General features: G+C 41.8%; 1 protein-coding gene across 1 annotated transcript in view; it reads right to left on the bottom strand.

The window, feature by feature from the left end:
• Positions 1–386: 386 nt before the first annotated feature.
• The window catches only part of LOC138303797 (peroxidasin homolog), a 193,013-nt gene continuing 171,624 nt past the window's right edge, over positions 387–21,775 (bottom strand). Inside the window, exons 19-21 of the mRNA XM_069243211.1 lie at positions 17,581–17,683; positions 14,573–14,689; positions 387–4,257 (exon numbers count right to left, since the gene is read on the bottom strand). Of these exons, the coding sequence (XP_069099312.1) occupies positions 14,585–14,689; positions 17,581–17,683 (208 nt within the window). The 3' untranslated portion in view covers positions 387–4,257; positions 14,573–14,584. The remainder of the gene's footprint in view (positions 4,258–14,572; positions 14,690–17,580; positions 17,684–21,775) is intronic.

The raw sequence follows: 21,775 nt of genomic DNA on the forward strand, positions 1-21,775 counted from the left end.
ACACACACACACAATAGAGTGCTTGTTAGCTTGAGTGTTGATTTGCAGTGTATTTAGAAAGTGTTTTGGTGTTGTGTGTTAATAAACAAATTGGTGCCCTTCTCTTGACGTTGGCCACAGCACCTTAGAGTGTAGGGGAGGGAAGACGAGTGAAGAGTAAAAATCATGCAATTTCCAATAACCTATAGTTGTGTATGGTTGAAAGGCTGTGGGCTGTAAGGTCTAAGTATTGTTGAAACAGATTTATGGTCCACCCCGCCCTTCATCAGGACGTGAAGAATTACAACATGTGAATCTGTACTTCCTACAATTATGTTCTCACAGGGACGTTCTCAACAACCACATTCCTATGAGAAAGACATAAACAAATTATACTAATGAAAACCTTGTATGATACGTATCAAGTAGTATATTTATCGCCACACCACAGAAAATAACTAGACATGAGTGATAATTATTTTCAACATTCAGACCATTCTAACCAATGATTAAATAACTCTCACTAGTGAACCACATATGCAGTCCCAAGGCAACAAAAATGGATACCGCTAAAGTGCAAGGCTACAAGGTTAACTCTTAACTAGTAAGTCTTATGAGGCACGATTTCCATTAAAAACAGGATCCCAATACTAATAAAATCAACAATAATTATAAATGTGGGCCCACAATCCTCAAGTGAAATCAGAGGTTTCTCTCCAAGTTGTGCTGGTGATAACACTGTCCACAATGTATATTTGGAACGGATATTCGATACATAAATATACGCTTGCAAACAAACATTGAGAGACAGCTATGCACAAAAATTAACCCCGACAAATTTGTTTGAAAACTAGTGGCAAGCTATCACAAAATTAACATAATTCCCATAATTGTCTGCAGTTATTTTAGAATATCAATGCCAAAAATATTGTCTGACAATATTGAGCTCTAAATATTGTTTACAAAAACATAGCTCAATTGAATGTAGATTTTTTATTATTAACTCCGATGGATGAATGTTTGTTAAAATCATGTAGGACTACACCATTTTGGTACCAAAGCAGTATCTGCTATGATTCTATAGAAGGAAGAATGTGATGTTTATTTTCAGCTTTTTCTGGGGCCTAGTAAAGGGGGTGATATTAGATGTGATGGTGCCTTTTGTTTGTATTTGTTGGATGTAACCATGTAATACTATGAATTTTTGTAACAATTGGATTCAAAGTGATGAAAATGAACATGGCTTTTTCCATTGGGTGGAACATCATGCTTTTGTATGTGAAACTTCAGACTGACCTATGAAATTGAATTGGGCAGATGATCCAGATAGATAGCCAACACCAAGGGTTGCATTAATTAATCATGCGTAGGGTATTAGTTAAACATTATGCTAAACAAAAATTTGAGAAACATCGGGGAACAATAGTTTAGACACTGTTTTACACTGATTGTATAAATAGTACATTTCAAGTTATATCTTGCTGAATGTATAATCTTTTTACATTTCTCATTTCGTTTGATGGAATATTCAAAGGATTTGATATCATCCCAATCTTCTTTGAGTCCATTTGTCCAATACCATGATACTATTTTGGTAAGGTTTTGTGCAACAGACAAGCAATAGGCTTCTGGGACTTTTGCATGTTTATTATTACATTTCTTGCTGCCCTGAAAGGAACACTGGACATTCATTTTACATTAAAAGCTGTTGTAACTGTGTTTCTATAACAAAATGTTTAGGGCTATGTCTGATGTCCTTACAAGACTGGAATATCTTTGATCTAGGGCTTGTTGATTTGCCATGTTCCATTAAGTCTGTGTATTTCCTGCCTACAAAAAGACAAGCCATTTCATCAGACTGTGTGCTACCCCCCTAGTTCATACTTGCCTTCTATCCCTTCACCTTGGAGGCAAGTTAGATGGATACTCCTGGTCTGGAGTGACGGGTAAGGGCATTAAACCTGTGATCAATGTAGTCAGAGAAGACATGAGATCAGCAGGTGCACCCTCATTGATACATCATATAGCCACCAAAAGGTGACATTTCCCACCAAGAGACTACGATAAACCCTGCAGTCGTAGTGGATGACTACTGATTCTGGCCAGCATACATGAAAGCTTTCCCTTGAAGACACGGAAACCCTAGTCGTGCTCTATGGCACCCATCAAGATGTAAAAAAAAAAAGCGATGTTGGTGAATCCTACTTTGATCATTTGCCAGGGGGTCCCATGAGCCAGATTTAGCCTCCAGGCTCACAGTAGTCGGTTTTGCCAATGTGAGTTTTACTTCTGATTCTATAATGTTCTACAGTTGAGGTTAAATGTTATATGAACCTCTTAAAAATATATAACTGATTATTTCTTATGGCTCAAGTTTTTGAAGTCTCCTGGCCTATAACAGCCTCTGGAAAATGTTCACTTTTTCACCTATAACTGTGCACTGTAGTGTTTCATGCTGGCTGCTGTTCTAGTGTTTAATGCTGGCTGCTATTCTACTGCTGTGTAGTACTTTCATATCTGGACCATATTAACTTCTCTGCTGCATGGGTCTATGAGAGTGGACAATTCATATATCTCAGGCTTGCTTTGATGAGTTACTGGTTTTGAATGCCGAGGTCAGACCTGCTGGAACTTTCGGATTCAGTCATGACAGCACCCCTGGTCAACTGCATTTAATCCCGGGAGATATTAAAATATTTCTTTCATGTCTCCTCTGTCACATCGGGACTATATGGATTTATGTTCTTGCATCTCACTTTGTAAGATTATGGGAGTCGACCATATAAAATATTTGCCCCGCTCTCAAAAGTGTGTGCCTGTGATATTCACTTTTAAAGAACTTGCCTCCGGAACACAATACTCTTGGCAAGGCTCAGTGCATTAGTGCAGATGTGTCCTCAAATCTGGATACAGTACTAAAAATGTGTCCTACAGAACAGGGCACAGCAATCAAGATGAATCATCAACAATGAATCATAAGGTGTTAACACAACTTCCTTTTTTGTACTAGTAAACCACCACATCATTGTGTAAAGATGCTCCTACAGTTGGCAGGATGACAAACTCTTTTGGGATGAATACCTTCTGCAGATTCCATCCTAAAACATGGTGCATTGGTTTCACCTTCATGAAACCAGCAAAACTGGCTATTCCTTGGGCATCATTATAGATTGCCAAGAGTGGCCTTTAGGTACAGAAGATCACATGCACCCCATAACACACACACTCTTCATTGTCAGTGTAATTTATGATTGACTGTGACATTGAAACATGTGTTAATAGACATAAAGATCTTACAGTAGGTCCTAGATGCGCCATTTCATGGATATGACAATTTTCAGGAGACAATCAGGTTGCTTGAAGTGGAAGTGATGCACAATGTGTCCTACGATTCTAACGAGAAACAATGGATACGTTTTAATGAACAGGGCTGCCACCGAAGTAAAGAACCATCATTAACTCTGGAGAAGACCCTGCATGACTGAAGGATTGACAAGAAAGTGTTGTAAGCCATGTTGAGAAAAGTAACATTGTAATCTACAAAAGTGGGATAGCCTCTGGCTTTGCCAGAATGCCTGTATGTAAACCACGATAAAGCACCACATTAGCAGAAGCAAACTGGTTGATTCGGTAGTCAGGACATTTCCTTACAGGTCAGTGTCTCTAAATTCAGAGAGAATGGGGGGGAAGCACCATAAACGTTTCAGGTCCTCTTGGCCTATTGAATAATCTCTGTTTTCCACTGTGCCTTTAGATATTATCACAGCTTCCTGGGAATCCTGCATACAGTGTAAGTGGTATTTAATTTCTTAATGTTCAGCCAGCTGCCCGTGCAAAAAAGTCCGCAGACCCTGTGTCCTCAAGTTGATGTGACTATAAAATTCACAGCTCTAGTGTGGTTGGAAGACTAAGTTTGTCTTTCACTCTGTCCTACGCCTTCTTGCCTTCTAGATTGGCGTAGGTGGCATTGTCAATCCTGAGTCTTAAAGATGATGAATCTATATTACTGAGTCATGCCAGTGATCTTGGCTAGAGCCTTCCATGGGCAGTATTCGCTGAATTTCTGGAGAAGTTTGTGTACCTTGAATTGGAGCTTCATTAAGAAGAACTGTCGATGTTAAAGGATTCTTCATACAGTCAATGAACTTCACAAAAGTCCCACTCAATGAAAATGTCTTCGACAGCGACAATCAACCAACATCTCCCACTTCTTCTCCAGAGACTTGTCTACGGGTGGGCAGACTTGCTGATGGATAACAGTGGCTGAAACTTTCAAGACTGGAAGACAAAGACAATACAAACAGTTTGAGGTGCATGGGGTAAAAGGAGTACTACTGCAAATGTGTTCTAAAATAAATAAACATACAGCTTCAAACTTGGCTAATGGGGCGAGATACCGAATTGTGACACCCTATTATGCTGCATTTTCTGTTGTATTTCCTAGGGACGCAGACAGGGATCCAAGATCCACCGCACTTTACAATAAACATAAGAAAACGACTTGTAAAGAGGACCTTACTCCTACAGCAAAGGTGCAACAACATGCAAAGCCTTGCCTCATCAGTGACAGCTCTGCCGTATGCAACCCTATCCAACTCTGTAAGCCAGCACACCTCATATTTTCAGACTCGCACCTGAACAGGTTGACTTTTTTCTTGAAACTCAGTTGCATTGAATGTAATTCAGCTTTAAGCTCTGCTACGCCTTTAGCTATTGCCATGATTCTTGTAAAGAAACGTGGATTGGTGCCTAAATCAGGCTAAAAAAATAATTTACTTGCAAATGTTGTGATGGAATATTATTTTAGCAGGCAGTGTACAGATGAGTTGAGTTGAATAGGTAAAAGTCTTCCTTCATTGCATATTGTTAAGTCTGGTTGATGGAATTTCTCAATACAGCGAGAGGAAAAACAGATAAGACTTGTCAAGTAAATGTGCATGTTTCATTCAAAGCCTAATTTGCAGACTGCCAGATGTAGTTAGAATTTATTAAGAAAGCTTACAAATAAAATATTTTGGTAGCCTAATTAAGATAAGTATTTTTAGATTAAATAAACGAATATATTGTTTGGCAAACATGGCAGACATAATCTGCAATATACATGCCATAAGTAATGTACTCAATATGTTCTTATGAATTATATGTATTTAGGGGATACAAGGCTCAAATGTCAAGGTCTGTGCAAACTAAGGATAATGGCACAGGAGCACACAGGCACCCTAGAAGTGAAGGCATCAAGTTTATGTACCACTGGTGAGGATCCTGCAAATGGACCAGGCAAAGGTAGGTGTCTCTGATCTTGATGTAGGTGTCTGGTGCAGCAGGGAGGTTTCTGCTATGAGGTTAGGTGCTAATTAGGAAACTCCACTTATAGCCCCTTCAGAAATTAAGGGCCAGAAGTACAATGCATTTTTGTGGTTGTAAACATTCCGATTCAGAGTTTGAGACATCCAGGTTTTTTTTACAATCTATAAAAAGAGTAGGTAACTTTTTCCAACTCCTAAAATTGGTTTACAAACGGATAACAAATCCCTATTTGGAAGGGGCACGTTGTAGGTGCCTCTTCAAAGTAGCTATTCCTATCCATATGTAACAGTGTTTCAGAAGCCATTAAAAAGCCATAAATAGCCACAGTAAACCATACTGATTTTACCAACTCCCATTCACAAAAGGGAAAAGGTCTTTTTCTGAATGTAAAAAAATGACGTTTGGTGGATAGTAGGCAGTGGTCCATTGGACCCCTGCCAACTCACTAACATACAAAAAACAGTAAACTTTGCTTTAAAAAAAAGATGACTTTATTGAAAGGCAATCACAGACGTGGTGGTCTGCTGACACCAGCAAGCCACCATCTCTCTGATTGCCTCCAATTGGAGTAAGTCGCAATTTGTTTCCTACATTATGAATAATATTTAATTATGGCAAAAATACCGGATGTAAAATGCTGTCTGTATTTTGCGAGCAGTAAAAAGCATATTGGGCCACAAATGCTTGCAGGAGTTAAGAAACAGGAGATTCAAGAGATGGGTGGAAAGGGTACAGGCCTGGAGGGATTTTACAGGTTGTCCAACTTGTATGCCAGACTTTGACTTGGCATAAGGCCATTTACATTTTTAATTCTAGATGTCTCTGTCACTTTTTGAGTGCACAGGGTTTGTTACCTGTGATCCTATAATCACTGCCACAGTATTTTCAGTTGGTGACAGCTAATCAATTGCTTAGATTATCATGAAGAGACATTCATCCCTCCCTCATTGTATGAAGGAAAAAGCTCTTTTTTCCAATAGGATTGGTTTTATTTTTAAATGTGTTGTCCTAGGAAATTTGGGGGATTTGAATCACAAATAATCCATGAACGTTCTCAATACGCAAAAAAATTTACTTCTCAAAGCCCACTCAACAACTTCCTCTAACACAAATATCTAAAACATTCCCTCAGTTTATGAACTCTCATTTAGTTTGTCCTGAGTGTGATCTGCATGAAGCTTCCATTTGTCCTGTTTGATTGGGGAGCTTTTGTACAGATTCGTCAAACTTCACAAAAGTTACAATCAAATCAAAACAAAGAGACTTAATTATAACTACAGTCATTATCATTTACTGTGATATATAAATATATATATGGTGTTTATGAGGCCAATATAGCAAAACTACAAGGCAAGAGAGCGCTGTACACAAGGTGGATTTTGCAGATGGTAGAACATGCAGAAGAAAGGAGAATGAGTAAGCATACAGCAGCATGATGGTGGTTTAGAATGGAGATGGGAAAAGTACTTGAGTGAAACATGCAAAAAGGATGTGGCGGTGATGGAAGTGAGAGCAGGGAATGGAAGGGATAATTCACTCTTCAGTATTGCACCTCCGTGTTTTCTGAGCCATATGGTCTAGAAATCAAATATCTGAGCCGTGCATCTTCTCCCAGTTATATCTTTTGAGTGTCACTTAAAAAATATTATTACTGATCTCAGTGACTTGCAATATCCTTATACATTACTGTTGAGTTCCATAACCATAAAGAGGAACATGGCCAGAGGCTGAGTTCTTTTATAAGGTTATGGATTTCCTCAATGACTTGCAATATCCTCAGCATGTAGGCCAGGGGAACTTTATCACATATAATACATGGTCACATCATCACCTTTCCCACAAACCACTTAAAACCTTGGTGCGAAGCTCTTCCGTATGAAATAGTGAGCATGTTTGCAAATATGAAGAATAAAAATAAAACCTTTAGTGAACAATTAAATACATCAAAAACCTGTTAGAAATGTGTTGCAAACACATATTAGAAATAGTTCAACACAAGTTGTTTTTTTTTTCTAAGTAAAGCTGCAGTAGCTCAGAATGTTTGGAAACATGCAGAGAGAGTCTAGATTTTATCTATATAAGCAGTGCGGGTGCGAAAAATAAACATTCTTTCTGCTTATCATTGTGAGCTAAACATTAAAGCAGAAGAAAGAAAAGCAACCTCCTGTTTTTTGTTGCTTTAAACAACTGCTTCAGTTGTGCTCCATGGGCTGACCTGCCTTTCACCTTGGCTACTGGCTCTGCAGCAGGCACATATAAAAGTTGAGTTCTGGCGTATTTTCTTTTTATAATTGGTGACTGGGTGCGTCACTAGTTGCCGATGATAATGACAGTAGAGACTGATGTTTATACAGGAATTACAGAATCCCATGCATTATAATTCTATATAGCCCCCGCAACTGCATAGCTGAGTCTTTTCGTGGTGCTGTAAACAACAAGGCTTCTGCTAAGCAGCCTCACAGTTAATTGCACTGGAGTTTTCTCTGCTGTAATCCACACTTGTCAGACTATCTGCTTTTTGATTTATACAAGATTTGTGTCACCAGTTCTGCTGATTGTATTGAATGACCTTTGTTCTCATGTTTCCATAGTAACTTTGCTGCCTGTGTCAGCATACCATTTATGACTCATTCATAACCCTGATAAGGGCATTAAATATGGCAATCAAACTGCGAGTTAGAAGTCATCCAGGCTGGAAGGTTTGTTATTAGATATTCGGTGTATGTACGGACTCACACAGACATTTAATCACTTTTCCAGTTATAAATTTCCCTACCAAGGGCTGCAAGATTGCTGTCACTGGGTCACTAAAACAATCAGTTTCCAGAAACTGAGGGAAGTGTTTGCTAACATGCGGAACATGACTTTGAAGACAAGGTTCCTATTCTAGGTACCAATCTGTATTTCAGTCTAGTACATGGGAGAGTAGGTTTTCTTTTCTGGATATGCCATTTCCATGCAGGTTGGCTTCTTTCAAGATGGTGACCTCGTTTCACAACATTAATCGAAGAGTGATCTGTCAAGGATTGCGAGAGTGGCCGATGGGCACTAGACGTTCTTTTTTCCTTCTTTTTTTTTTATAACCAACTCATACTGGAGAAGGGATAAAACGCACGTCTGAAATCTGGGAAGAAATATTTGACAGCCTTCTGGTTAGAAAGACAGTGTGCTGCACTATGCATGGCTGTTATAGCTAGAGCAATGCCTACAAGGGTATACAACCAGTCGTGGTTCGCAGAGGTTATAGGGGGTGGGAGGGAGTTGGGAGGAAGCTTAATAAAATAAAATAAAAAAACTTACCACCGTGCAACCAATTCTCTGTCGTCTCAGCACCAGGCAGGCACAGGCTCCCGGCCTGCCCTAGAGCCAATCCTGACACTTAGGATTGGCTGGGAGGGCCCAGCCCGTGTGCTCCCAGGCAGACTGGGAGCCTGTACCTGCTCTCTCCAGCACGGCAACATAGTGCCGGGCTGGAGAGAGCACAGTGCGCATGTGTGCTTGGCTGGCCCGAGATGGCCGGCCAAACATATATGCGCACTGAGGGAAGTGCACAGTGCACTCCCCTCAGTGCTCATCATCCCCAATGCCCCGCCCCTTTAACAATGAAAGGATAATAAATTTAGTTTATTATCCTTTCATTGTTAAACGATTTGCAGCGGTTGCTGGTGGTGGTGGTGGTGGTGGTGGGGGGGGGGCGGGTGACGCTCTTCCGCCATAGTAGAGGAGCCGCCACTGGATGCAACATGGTGCTTCAATCAAATGGGTCTTCCTGTTTGATTGTAGCACAATGTTGAGATACAAACGAAAGGAGCAAAGCAGAGATGTCGCCTTTACTATCAGCACTGCTCTAGACAAAAATCTAAATAATGTGGTGGCCCACTTCCTGCCTAGGCATTGCAGTGTGTTCAGTACAGGTTAGGGGGAACCCTTTAGATTGGTTGTCAGTGTTGTTTTGAGTAAATATATATTGTGTTAAAGTTAGGAGAAACAGCCAAAAGAGGTCTGATAATCTTGGTGACACCAATTAACTTTTCGAACCACTTGTTGATCCATGGCTGTAACTTCATTAAGATCCTTGTAGAAGGTTGCCTTACAGCAACACCAAAAGTGGCCACAAGAGGGTGTCCAATCACAACAAATGGCCTGATTGAGGCCTTGTTGCATAATGAAACAGAGTGCTGAAATGACAAAACATTGTTTAGGTGCCTGGCGCTCAAAATATCCTTGCACTGGTGCTAGCTGGTCAGTAACTCAGAGTCGTGAATCAAATGGAACATTTATAGTTCATTTCATAGGTTGCAGGATGAAGCTCAAGACCCTAGAGTCTACTGCTTGTTGTTGCATGCTTTCATACTTGATGACGCAGCACTTAGAGGCAGCTAACAAGGTAACATCACAGAACAGGATGTATAAATGCCCTGCAAATGTTAGGTAACAAAGACCATGTTTGTCAAGACAATAAAACTCTCTATCCCACAAGGGATCATATTTTGAAGACCCCTTTCTGAATAGCTTGGCTTGGTTTTAATTTAATTGATGTATTTATTCATGTTGCAAGCTAGCAAGCCAGACTTGCCAGCTCACATGGTCCCAACATGTCTCACGATTACGGCTCCCTTCACAAAGGACCCCGATGAGGGGGCTGAAACCACACAGTGGTAGAGAAAACAAGCTGGAAACCACTATACAAAGTGGCTTTCAAGCTTGTTTTTCAGGAGCTCTGAGCAGCCACTGCCCATTGGCAGTTCTGAAGTCATTTGTATGTACAAACTTTGTTTATTTTTTAAAGCACCTTTGGAAATAATATCAAATGGAGGCTCAATTTCATGCTGCTTGACATGACCAACTCTGTCCTAACTCTATCAAATGTCCTGTTTTCCACCAAGAGCAGTCTGCTGCTGGTAAAGTTAAGCAGTTCAAGCCTTACTCAGAGAAATAGTGTGGGTTTAGAGACTTTGAACTAAAGAAACACATCTAGCACAAATCAGTGACAGAATGTCAGCCAGAGCTTAATCTTTTCAGAAGTACTTCACTAAAACCACAAATGCTACACATTAGTGGCTTAGAAGAAAGAAAACAAAGGGTGAGCTGTAATATTACTGTTCAGTGAATATTGTGGTAGGTAGCACAAGCCACTGTCATGAGACAAAAGTGTATGATACTTTTATGGCACTATCCCCCAGTGAGTCATTGGGTATCCCCTGGGTAGTCTGTTTGGTGCCTGAAATTCCAAGAAGGGTGTCCAGCTAAGTTGAGAGCTTGTTTCGTCTATTCCTCTGTTTGTAGTGATATCGCCTCACCTCATTTGGCCTTCTTTGTGGTGGGCAGTACTGTTTCATTGTTGAGTTGTTTAGGGCAGAGGCTGTGCCTGGGTAGGTCAGATGCTATGGTGAGATTATGCGCCCAAGAGAGTATGAACCTCTGGTCCCTGGTGTTCAATGAGCTTGCCCTTGCATCGAGTATCTAGTGAGCAGTCAGCATTCATGGTGCTGGTGCAGGCTAGGCGAGCTTAGGCCTGCACCAGCATGGGCTGAAGAGGTGGCTTTGTGGTTGTGGTACTCACAGTTTGGTAAAACTTGCAGCTGGGCAATCAACCAAACAAACACCATTTGAACAGATAGAAGTACTTTGCTCCTGGTGTCAGCCTCTCCAGTAAAATAGTCCTCATTGGACACTTTGGCTTACCCGTACTTGGATTGCAGCAATTTTGTTCCAGCAGCTTCATGGTGCTTTAATGTTGTACGGGAACTCGAATATGCTAGAATTCCCAGGTGTGCTCCATCAATGGGGATACATGGTCAGGCCACACTGTGGCGACACCTCCGGGACTTTGGGCTTCACTTTTGTGGAATGGTGCAGCTCCTTTCTCAGTACACAGGAGACAACTTCAGCTTTTTATGGTCTCAGTCCACTTTTCTGGGCAGCATCTCTCATGTGTATTTGTGGTCTACTACACTCTCTCCATCTTGAACAGTTAGTCAGTTCTCTCCCTCCAAGCAAATTCCATGCAGTTCTACAGCATGGAAATGAAAACCAGTTGGAGTCACTGGCAGCATGGGTTATGCCGACATTCCTAAGACGGTGTATGAGTTACACAAAGGCATCCGTACATCATGGCTCCGCTTAGCTTCACTTACTTGGGGGTTGAACGTAAGCACCCAGCAAAAACAGCACAATCCTGAACAAATTGGGACAAGTAGCTCCGGTGCTCTTCTCTAAATCTAGAAAGAAATAGTTATCTGACTACATTATCTGCCCTATATATTGCTTTCCTTTCTGAACCAGTGGTCCAGGCCTTTATCTTTTCCTTTTTGCAGGTGGATTCAACTCCCTAAAGTCTACTTAAGTCGAAGATCAAACCGATGGAGAAAAGAAAGGTTAGAGGGATAGATGGAGAGAAGAATGGATGTTGGAGAAAAGGATAGATGAATAGATGAATAGATGGATAAGAGGAGGAATGGTTAATAGAGAAAAGGAAAATACAGAAAGAACTGATGGAGTGATGAATGGTGAAAGACAGGCAAAATGGTGGATTGAAGCATGAATCAAAAAGAGTGATGAGCGATAGTTGAATGAGTGAGAAAGATGAAAAGATGAAAGAAGGATAAAGGAAAGAAAAATGAAAGTCATGGATCTGTAAAACAAAGGACGATGGAAAGAAGAATAAAGATAGGATGAGAGAAGTGTGGTAAAAAGTGAGCAAAATAAAAGAGGAAATTGAAAAATAAAGAATGCAGAAAAGAAAAAGAAGGTAGAAGCTTGAAATGAAATTTAGGGTATATAAAAGAAGCAAAGGAAGCTAGTAAAATAAGGAAAGATGCAAAAAGATGAAAGTAGAAAGACAAAAGAAATATGTAAGGATGTAAGAAGAAAAGAAAACATGAAGAAAGAAAGAAAAATTGGAAGATAAAATCAAGCCCAAAAATATGGTAAAAATGGAATGTACATAAAAATAATGTGAAATACAGATGGATTTGTGAGTGAATGATAGGAGAAAGAATGAGAAAAATGGTAGAACTAAAGAAGTATGGAAACAAGATGAAAGGTGAGAGAAAAGATTAAACGAAATAGAAAACGCTGGTGTGGTTAATGAATTGGAGTATTTCATGAGTGCCCACTTACAGTGGCTTTTAAAACCTATAGCAAGCTAGACAATGTATTTGACAATTGTTCTATAGAGTGTAGTGGTGCCCGATTTTGTTTCTTCAAAAATTCTGTGGATGCAGTGACCCCTTCAATATATCTGAGGAAGGTCACTTACAGTGGGAAGTTCTTGATGAGTATGATTTCTTCCTGGATAGAGTCTATATTTTTTACAAAAATCTTTGAGGTTCGAAGTATAAATTCCACCACTTGGGCACATTATTTTCAGAATTTCCTTGGGGGAAGAACCCTTCCACCCCCCAGAACAAGTGCCAGACTAGCTTGCCTCGCTCGCTCCCTGAGTGTGAATTTGGGAAATGGTTTAAAGTGGTGACTGTTTTGTTTTTCAGGCTAATGGTGACTGGAACTGACTGAAGACTACTTCACCTGCTGAGGTAGCTGTTTCAGAGGACCTTACTTGTCCCCCTGACTGACCCTCTACTGGAGTTGGTCACCTAAAGTGACTCTAAGTGACCGCATTACAACTAGACCAACTGTTTAGTGAAAACATTTCTAAGTGTCAAGTTTGTTGATTTTACCAGTGCTTGTTCGTGAGATGCTTTTATTTACTATACCTTGAATATTCTACTGCCCCGGAACCCTCCGGTGGATCTTTTTCATTGTGGTGTCTAAAAATACAGGCTATTTTTATAAATTGGTGTCAGATTTCTTGGGTGTCTCGTCGATTCCTTCTTCAGTTGGTTTGGTGCTGTTTAATGCTTTACACTTGTTCCTTTGAGTAAGTCTTGTTGCTCGGAGCCACAGCTATCCAGGGTTGAACTGAAGGTTTGACATGAAAACTACTGGTCCTAAAGAGGTTGGTAAGTGTATTACAAAGTGAGGTCTCACAACCACTACATATAATACACCGTATTTTCTCACACACCCCATTTTTTAAACGTTTTCTTTGGAAGTAGTGCCTGACCCCTTCATCATCTCTGAGGAAGGTCAGTTACGGTAGGAAGCTCTTGATAATTTTGATATATTTTTTGAAAGCTTCTAACTTTTTCACCAAAATCTTTGAGAATCGAGGTATAGATTCCTACCCTCCAGAACAAGTGCAAGTCCAGGTTTCCTTTCTGATTCAGTCAGTGTTTATTGGGATATGATTTAAAGTGTGTGCTATTTTTTTATTTCAGGCACTTTCTTGAGATGAATCCTGGGTCATTGGTCACATGACATCACTTCCTGTTTTCACAGTGGGGGAATGAGTTCTCAAACATAATCTGGTATCAATTACAATTATCTCATCAGTTAGGGTTAATGTTGCCTAAAAGACTTAGCAGTGATGTCCATTAAAATGGATAGTTTCCATATGTTTCAGGAATGTTGCATCATCCAGACTGCTGTATGCTTGAACTTAATGACCCCTTGGTGGGTTACGTTTTGTTAAACGAAGAGCCAACGATGCCATGCGTGACACCGCTAACACATTTTGTGCAGCCTCTCTGATATTTAAAAGATGGTCATTGCCAGCATAGCTGTCCATGGCTCAGTACTCCACAGCAAAGGCTAGATGACTCATTGGAAGCGGAGTACTGCACTTGACACCAGAGCCCCCCTCTAAACACATTTACCTAGCATGGCACCAGCCTCAGCTCCTCTGGTTCATACATTGGTCCTAGAACACAATTTAGTTGCAATAACAGTGTTTGTTCTCCAGGATATGTTGTTCATACTATATTGCTATGGGTCAAATGTTTCCTTCGCTCCTACATATTCTCTGACTGTATATCTAGCCCTTTCAGGCCTTTCTCAGGATATCCAAAGAGGCTAGGCACAATGACCGAAGCAGGTCATAGCGACCCGACATCCAAACATCTCTGGAAGCAGCATTAACATACACACAATATCCTAATCCACAGACTCTGATCCCTTTCTTAGAGGGTGAACTGCCCAGAAGGATGGCAGGTCACCGAAGAAGTGTAGACCTCCTTTTACACAGGTACAAGACATGTGATGCAGACTTACATTGTATTCTAGAGTTGCAGTATTTATATCCTTTTTGTGATGGCCTGCTGCATACCTACATGATACATACCTTACAATGCTACCTCTCTTCAGGCAAACAGTTGACCTTTTCTATAAATCCTGCTTCTTGGGTCCACTGTGGCCTGCTTGTTTTTCCTTTCTTTACACTCACCTTCTGGCAGCATCAGTGCACTTCTTGCTTCCTCCGGTTCTCTTCTCTCCGTCTGTGCCAACTGTGTTCACGAACTCTTCCATGGTGCCACTTCACTTCATTCTCCAGCATGTGGACCTGGGCAACAGTGACAAGGAACCGTGAGACTCAGCAGGCTGGTATTGTGAGTTTGAGCACACAGACTTGTGGAAGTGATCTACTCTACAGGCTGTATGAGCCCAAAGATCTTTGTTGAGTAAGACCGTGGCAAGGACCTGTGAAAAAAGCAGGCTGGTGTGGTGGCCAGTAGTGATTGTGAGTTCACAGAGGTGTGCAAGAGGCTTTGATGGACTAAAGGTCTTTGGTGAGTGATTCAGTGTCAAAGACCAGTGATAAAAAGTAGACTGGTGTTGTGGCCAGGTGTGATGTTGAGCATCCAGAAGTGTGGAAGGAGTCTACTCTACTCTACCAGCTCTGGAGGCCTAAGGATCTGTTGTGTGGAAGACCGTGACAAGGACTGAGACATTACAGGCTGGTGTTGTGGTCAGGAGCAATTGTGAGTTCACAGAAGTGTGGAAAGGGTCTATAGTACACGTCTAGTCCGTATCGGTCTAAAGGGATGTGGTGAGGGAGTGTGTGTTGCGTGGACAGTAATGCTGTGCCGCAGAGCCACATCCCGCCTCTGTGTATAAATTTGTCTGGTTTCCCTGACCTTATGTGGTGGGTTTATGTTAGGAGGAAGAAGGGCAAAGCAACAAAGAGGACTTGAAGGGACTACATTCCCTCCTGGGAAATTATTTGTTTTGATGGATGGAAAGGCACAGGCTGCTAGCTGGCAGTGTTGCGCACATGTGGTGATCTTGAGTGAGGGAGGCGTGTGTCAGAGTACTGCGGATGAGTCCGGGAATTCACACTCCTGCACCTATACATGTCTTTCCTTGTTCATTGGTTTACGTGTATTGTGCCTTAGTGTACGGCTCTGCTTGAAGGCTTCAACTGCACACGTAAGTGATGCGTGGAAAGCTTGAACTAACCTTAGACACTGGTAACTACTATGGGTCATATTCCATTCGATTGGCCCAGAACAAGTACAAGTAGCTAAGATTAATTAACGCAGTGATATATCACTTTTGTTTGCTTTTAGCCATGCCACAAGTTCAGGGCTTTGTTTGTAGTGAGGCTTTCCCTGGTGCAAGGCTTTACCTGTAGTTAGGCATCAGTGAATGGCTTTACCTGTAGCACTGTACTAGAGTGCACGTGTCTGGTTAACCTGTAACCCTGCCCAGGGTGTTTACCTTACCTGTAAGTCCAGCCACTCTTTACCTGCCTTCCTACCCAATTGCCTCGCTTTACCTATAGTCTTACCTCAGTGTGTATCTTTACCTATAGTTCTGCCCGACTGTGTATTTGTACCTATAGTCCTGCCCCAGTGTGTATCTTTGTCTGAAGTCCTGCCCCAGTGTGTAGTCCTGCCTCCAGTCAGTGGCTTTAACTGTATTATTGCCCCAATACAACAATTCACCTGAGTCTTGACCCTTTAGGTGGCTTTATCTCTAGTGTTGCCCAGTTCTTTGGTTTTGTCAGTAGTCTTGCCACAGTGCAAATCTTTCCTCTAGTCATGCCCCAGTGTGTGGCATTACCTGTAGCCCAACTAAAGTATGTTTCTAGCAGTTCTGTTTTAATAGTCTATTTAGTAGAAACGCAAGAGGGGCACACTGTATTTGAGTAGGAGTAGGAACCAAAAACACTGTCTCATGAGCTGCTGCAAATATCAAGGGGAGGGGTGTGGGAGTGGGGGTGCTGGGGTACCATGGGGTGACAAATAAATTAAAAAAAGACCTACTGTTCGCCGCCGTCCTCTCCTAATGCCTCGCTAGTCCTCCTTTCCTGTTCTGGTGTCCCAGCATTCACTGGCACACCAGAACAGGTTCCCCAGCAATCCTGGCACTTTTTTCATGCTACAGCTAGTATGAAAGCAGTGCCAGGATTGGTCTGAGCAGCTCGGACTGCTACTCAGACACAACCCTGCAGCCTGTGCAGTTTCTCGAGCCAGGCTGTGTACCCATCTTAGGCCATCCAAACACACATGCGCACTTAGTATACTCAATTCCTCACCCCCCACCTCCCGAGGCCTAGCCCCACCTCTCCCTGCACCTGCTGGCTGAGCCAGCAGCAGAAAAATAAAACGATATTGAAGTATTGTTTTATTTTTTCTGCTGCTGGCTCTTAGTCAAGGGGGCAACACTCCTCCGCCATTGCGGAGGAGCCGCCCCTGCTCATGAGTATGTAATGATACATGTATGAAAAATTAATCCAGGGAGCTTTGTGTTTACTCCCAGTTTCTTTGTGTAGTGACCACCTGAGGTTGTTCCTTCACATACTAAGTAAGAAAGCAGGCACAGAGTGGTGATATCAGATGAACCACTGTAGTCCAGTGACTGATTATTTACACCCTCGAAATAAGGGCAAACTAAACTGTAGTTCAGGCTGTTCTCCCTTTAACAGTTCACAAATAAGAATATATTTGAAAGGCAGTTGGAGTCCGGATTTACTTTATTTAATGTTTTTCTCTGTGGCAAAGTAACTTTCACAAAAGTATATTTAAATCTCCTGAATTATAGCTCGTTTAGTTTAATACAGAAGTATCACCTGATTCTGAGCACTATTATTTTTCTGGAACCAGAGGATTTGATTTAGAAATGTTATTGAAAAGATGTGGGCATCAAAGGAAAGTACGACTGAAGCAGAAAAAATAAACCCAAAAATTGGCACCCCCGATTTCTCTCTTTCAACATCCCCTGTACTATGGGAAACGGTGAGATTTCCTACCTGGCCTATTCCTGTGATTGGTCATTGATATTATGACGAGTTAGTCGCCTGGCAGGTGGTTGCCTGACATGCCAACATCTGCGCCTCCCCACCTGTTGTTAAGTGGTACAAGGCAAACTGAAAAAACTCCCTGTTCCTAGAGGCTAATCTACCATATTCCCCCGCCCTAGAAAACATGAACCATGCCCACCCCATGTTACCTTCCTCTGTAGAGAAGAGATGGCCTTCTCCATCCTGGTCACCACCGACTGAAGATTCTCTGAGGCAGAGGAGGAGTCAACTAAGGATTCTTGATCTTGAACCCTAAGGACAGTGATTGATGAAAATAATCAGCTATCAATATGTGTAATGCAACATTGGTTTAAATGTCTGGGCAGATCGGTCCCCCATCCATGTGGGTAAAATCTTATGTCTTCCTCAATTGTGAAAGCTTAAAAATATAAATATGCAAACTCCAGTCGTTTAATTCTGATATGTAAAACCTCACTTGAGGTACACAATCTTGTATCGCCTTCAAACAGTCCCCAATAATGTACAGTACTCTGTTGCTCCCAAGTAGGCTCGAGCTATATATGTAGCAATACATGCATGAACATATTCCAAACCCACAGACATGAGACACATGGAAACACTTTGTACCAGGATACCATTCATAAGATATTTCTTTATTAAGGAAGTATATGGATTATCTAGAAAAAAACACAATACATTTACATGGAGTCATAGTCCTGACGAAGTCCCAGGGTAACACACAATGTGACGAAACATGTGTTGGCTGTCTGGAATTGTACTTTCAAAAAGGCACAAGATAAACAAAATAACTGAACCAAAGACCAAGTCAAGACTTGTCTTTTGAGCGTTGGTGTGCTAGGCGTTCGATATAATACCTACATAGTGTATGTATCACCTGTCCAAGCACTGAAAAATATCTGCAATAATCACTGAACTTTGGCCCACATCACTGTTCACCAATTACATGAAAAGAACACCCATTAAAAAAAATTAAATAAAAATTCGGTAAATATCCTCAAATTAGGCTAGCCCACACTGTGGCTAGTCCACGTTTTTTCCACATTTGTTTGCTACATTAAAGCATGTCCTACTGGTTTTGCCACTGTTGGAAAAGAAATAGCAAAAAATATTGTTTTCTTTGTAAAATTCATGTAGGGGAAGAACTGAATGTAACAAACAACACAGTTGTTTATTTTTCAGATTTAGAATTATCAGTCTTCTATTTTAATGAAAGCCCTTCCTGAAAGCAGAATGATATATTGCCAGCTGGTAGCATTAAGAGATAGAGAATTACTCCCCTGGGTGGAGCCAGGCCAAAGTCCACTCTATGCATAGTCTAACAAATTGCAAAACCATATATAATCCAGATAGCAGCACTGTCAAACCACACCTATAAGCACTGGAAAAGCCAATAGCTCTCGCCTTTGGGAATGATTGGCTATGCCAATAACATTAGCCATGCTATACTGTATCCCCAAAGCTGAACAGCTTGGCTAAATAAATAAAAAATGCCTGTTATGTATTTTGTAGGTGTGCGCACCATGCATGTGTGTGCCTACAAAATTACGCTGCTGTTTTTTCATTTTTATTTGCTGATCCAACGTACATTGGCGAATACAAAGAAAAAACATGCAAAGATACCCTTTTTGGGGGGAAGTGGGCACAGGAGAGCAACATGGGCAGGAGGTACACAAAAGTAACGGGGGGAAACAGATGTGGGGGAAGCAGTACTGGCGGGGCAACCTAGCAGCATCATTGGGGCTAATACAACACAGTGGGCCAGAAGCAACACAGAGGGTGTGGGTGGGGGCTGCAAAACAGTGGGTGGACTCGAAGCCCCTGTAAGCTAAAAGTATGTTTCCCAAGAGACAATGCCTGTGCTGCCTAGTGAGTGGGAGGAAGGGAAGTTTATCTGACCTAGGCAGGCCATTATTATGCAATATTGGAAATAATCATGCACTAGTATTTGGTGTATTGAGTAATTCACAGAAATACTACTTCAAGGGTCATTAAGTGCATGTTGGAAGTTGTCACAAATCAGGTGAATTGTGTGAAACTGTTTTTATGGCATTTAACACTATTATACATTAGGAGAAAAGTACTACTCTCCGTGTCTATTAGTACCAGAGCACAAGCAAAAGGCGGGTGTTAATTTTACACCAAAACAACCAGAAACTATGCTTGCACATTTATCTCTGAGTTTGCAGGAATGCCATGATAACTTGTTGTGGAAACAATATCACTGAATTGTGGGATAACAGCAAAACATCTGACGTTCTGTAAATGGTTCCATTAGTGAGGCTGTGGTAATTTCTCCCTAATGGCAATACAGCACAGCTGGACTGTATATAAAGAGCAGAATGTATTTCTGAAAGTGCTCCCATTGATGCCCCAAAAATGTTCTTCTAACTCCTTTAACGAGGTAAACATTTCCATATTGCTCGATACTGATGCTACAAAGAGCCACATAAGAATGTCCCTGACATCACCCAGTAACTCCTCCCCATAGTTCCTGATTTTGGGAGATTTGATAACGCCATGGAGGGAGGTGAATAACAGGGGTCACAAGTGAGCTGCTGAGGGTCACTTTAGAAATTAAAATTACTGGGAGAATTTGATTCCCAGTTCCTCCCTGTGTTTCACCCTCGGTCTCCCTCTGCTATCAGCAGGAGGAGTCCGTGAGTGTTCAGGAAAGGATGGGACTGAGGGGTAATAAGGAATTTTTAGGGTTCAGGGAAGGGTAGTGTTAAAGGTAGTAAGTGCTCTGTACTGTTCAGGGAAGCATACTATTTATTATTAAGGGGTAGTAAAGGTGTTTTGGTTTAATGGATGAGTACTGTTAAAGGTTAGCAATGGGTTTTTAGGGTTGAAGGAAAGGTAGTGTTAGCGGGCAGTTAGGGTATTTAGGCCCATATTTATACTTTTTGACGCTAAACTGCGCTAACGCAGTTTAGCGTCAAAAATTTAGCGCCGTCTAACGCCATTCCGAAGCGCCATGCGGGCGCCGTATTTATGGAATGGCGTTAGCCGGCGCAAGCAGACCGGCGCTGCCTGGTGTGCGTGGTAAAAAACCACGTAGACCAGGCAGCGCCGGCGTAGGGGGAAAATGGCGCTAGGGCGTCTTAAAATGGCGCAAGTCGGGTTGACGCTAAAAAATCGTCTTAACCCGATTTGCGCCATTTTTTCGACGCCCAGACGCCATTTAAATGACTCCTGTCTTAGTAAAGACAGGAGTCATGCCCCCTTGCCCAATGGCCATGCCCAGGGGACTTATGTCCCCTGGGCATGGTCATTGGGCATAGTGGCATGTAGGGGGGCACAAATAAGGCCCCCCTATGCCACCCAAAAAAATTTGAAAAATATAAAAAATTGTACTTACATGAACTTACCTGAATGTCCCTGGGGTGGGTCCCTCCATCCTTGTGTGTCCTCCTGGGGTGGGCAGGGGTGGCAGGGGGGGTCCCTGGGGGCAGGGGAGGGCACCTGTGGGCTCATTTTGAGCCCACAGGCCCCTTAACGCCTACCCTGACCCAGGCGTTAAAAAGTGGCGCAAATGCGGGGTTTTTTGACCCGCCACCTCCCGGGCGTGATTTTTGCCCGGGAGTATAAATACGACGCATTTGCGTCGCCGTAATTTTTTTAGACGGGAACGCCTTCCTTGCATCTCATTAACGCAAGGAAGGCGTTCACGCTAAAAAATGACGCTATTTGCCAATACTTTGGCGCTAGACGCGTCTAACGCCAAAGTATAAATATGGCGTTAGTTTTGCGCCGAATTTGCGTCGAAAAAAACGACGCTAATTCGGCGCAAACGGAGTATAAATACGGGCCTTATTGTTCATGGATGGGTATCATTAAGGGATACTAAGGGGTTTATAGGGCTCAGAGAAAGGAGGACTTATGGGGTAGTAAAGAGTTTCAAGGTTTGGAGAAGGGTAGTGTTAAGGGGTAGTAACTTTTTTTTAAGGGGTCAAGGATGAGTATGAGTAATGTTAAGGGGTAGTAAGGGGCTTTTAGGGCTCAGGAAAAGATAGCATTAAGAGGTAGAAGGGAATTTTTGCAGTTCAATGAAGGGTAGTCATAAAGAACAGTAAAGTGTTTTTTAAGGATAAGGGATAGGTAGTGTTAAGGGATGGTATGGTTTCCTGTTTCAGGGAAGATTAGTGTTAGCAGGTACCGTGGGGCTTTTAGAGTCCAGGGAAGGGTAGCGGTAAGAAGTACTAAGGGCTATTTTTAGAGTGTGTGGAAGGGTAGTGTTAAGAGGTAGCAAGGCATTTGTAGGGTTCAGGAAATGATATTGTTAAGGGGTGGTAAGTGGCTTTTAGGGCTCACAGTGTGGTAGCATTAAGACCTAGGCATGAGTTATTAAGGTTCAGGGAATGT

This window comes from Pleurodeles waltl, chromosome 7 (assembly GCF_031143425.1).
Source record: "Pleurodeles waltl isolate 20211129_DDA chromosome 7, aPleWal1.hap1.20221129, whole genome shotgun sequence".
NCBI classification, from domain to species: domain Eukaryota; kingdom Metazoa; phylum Chordata; class Amphibia; order Caudata; family Salamandridae; genus Pleurodeles; species Pleurodeles waltl.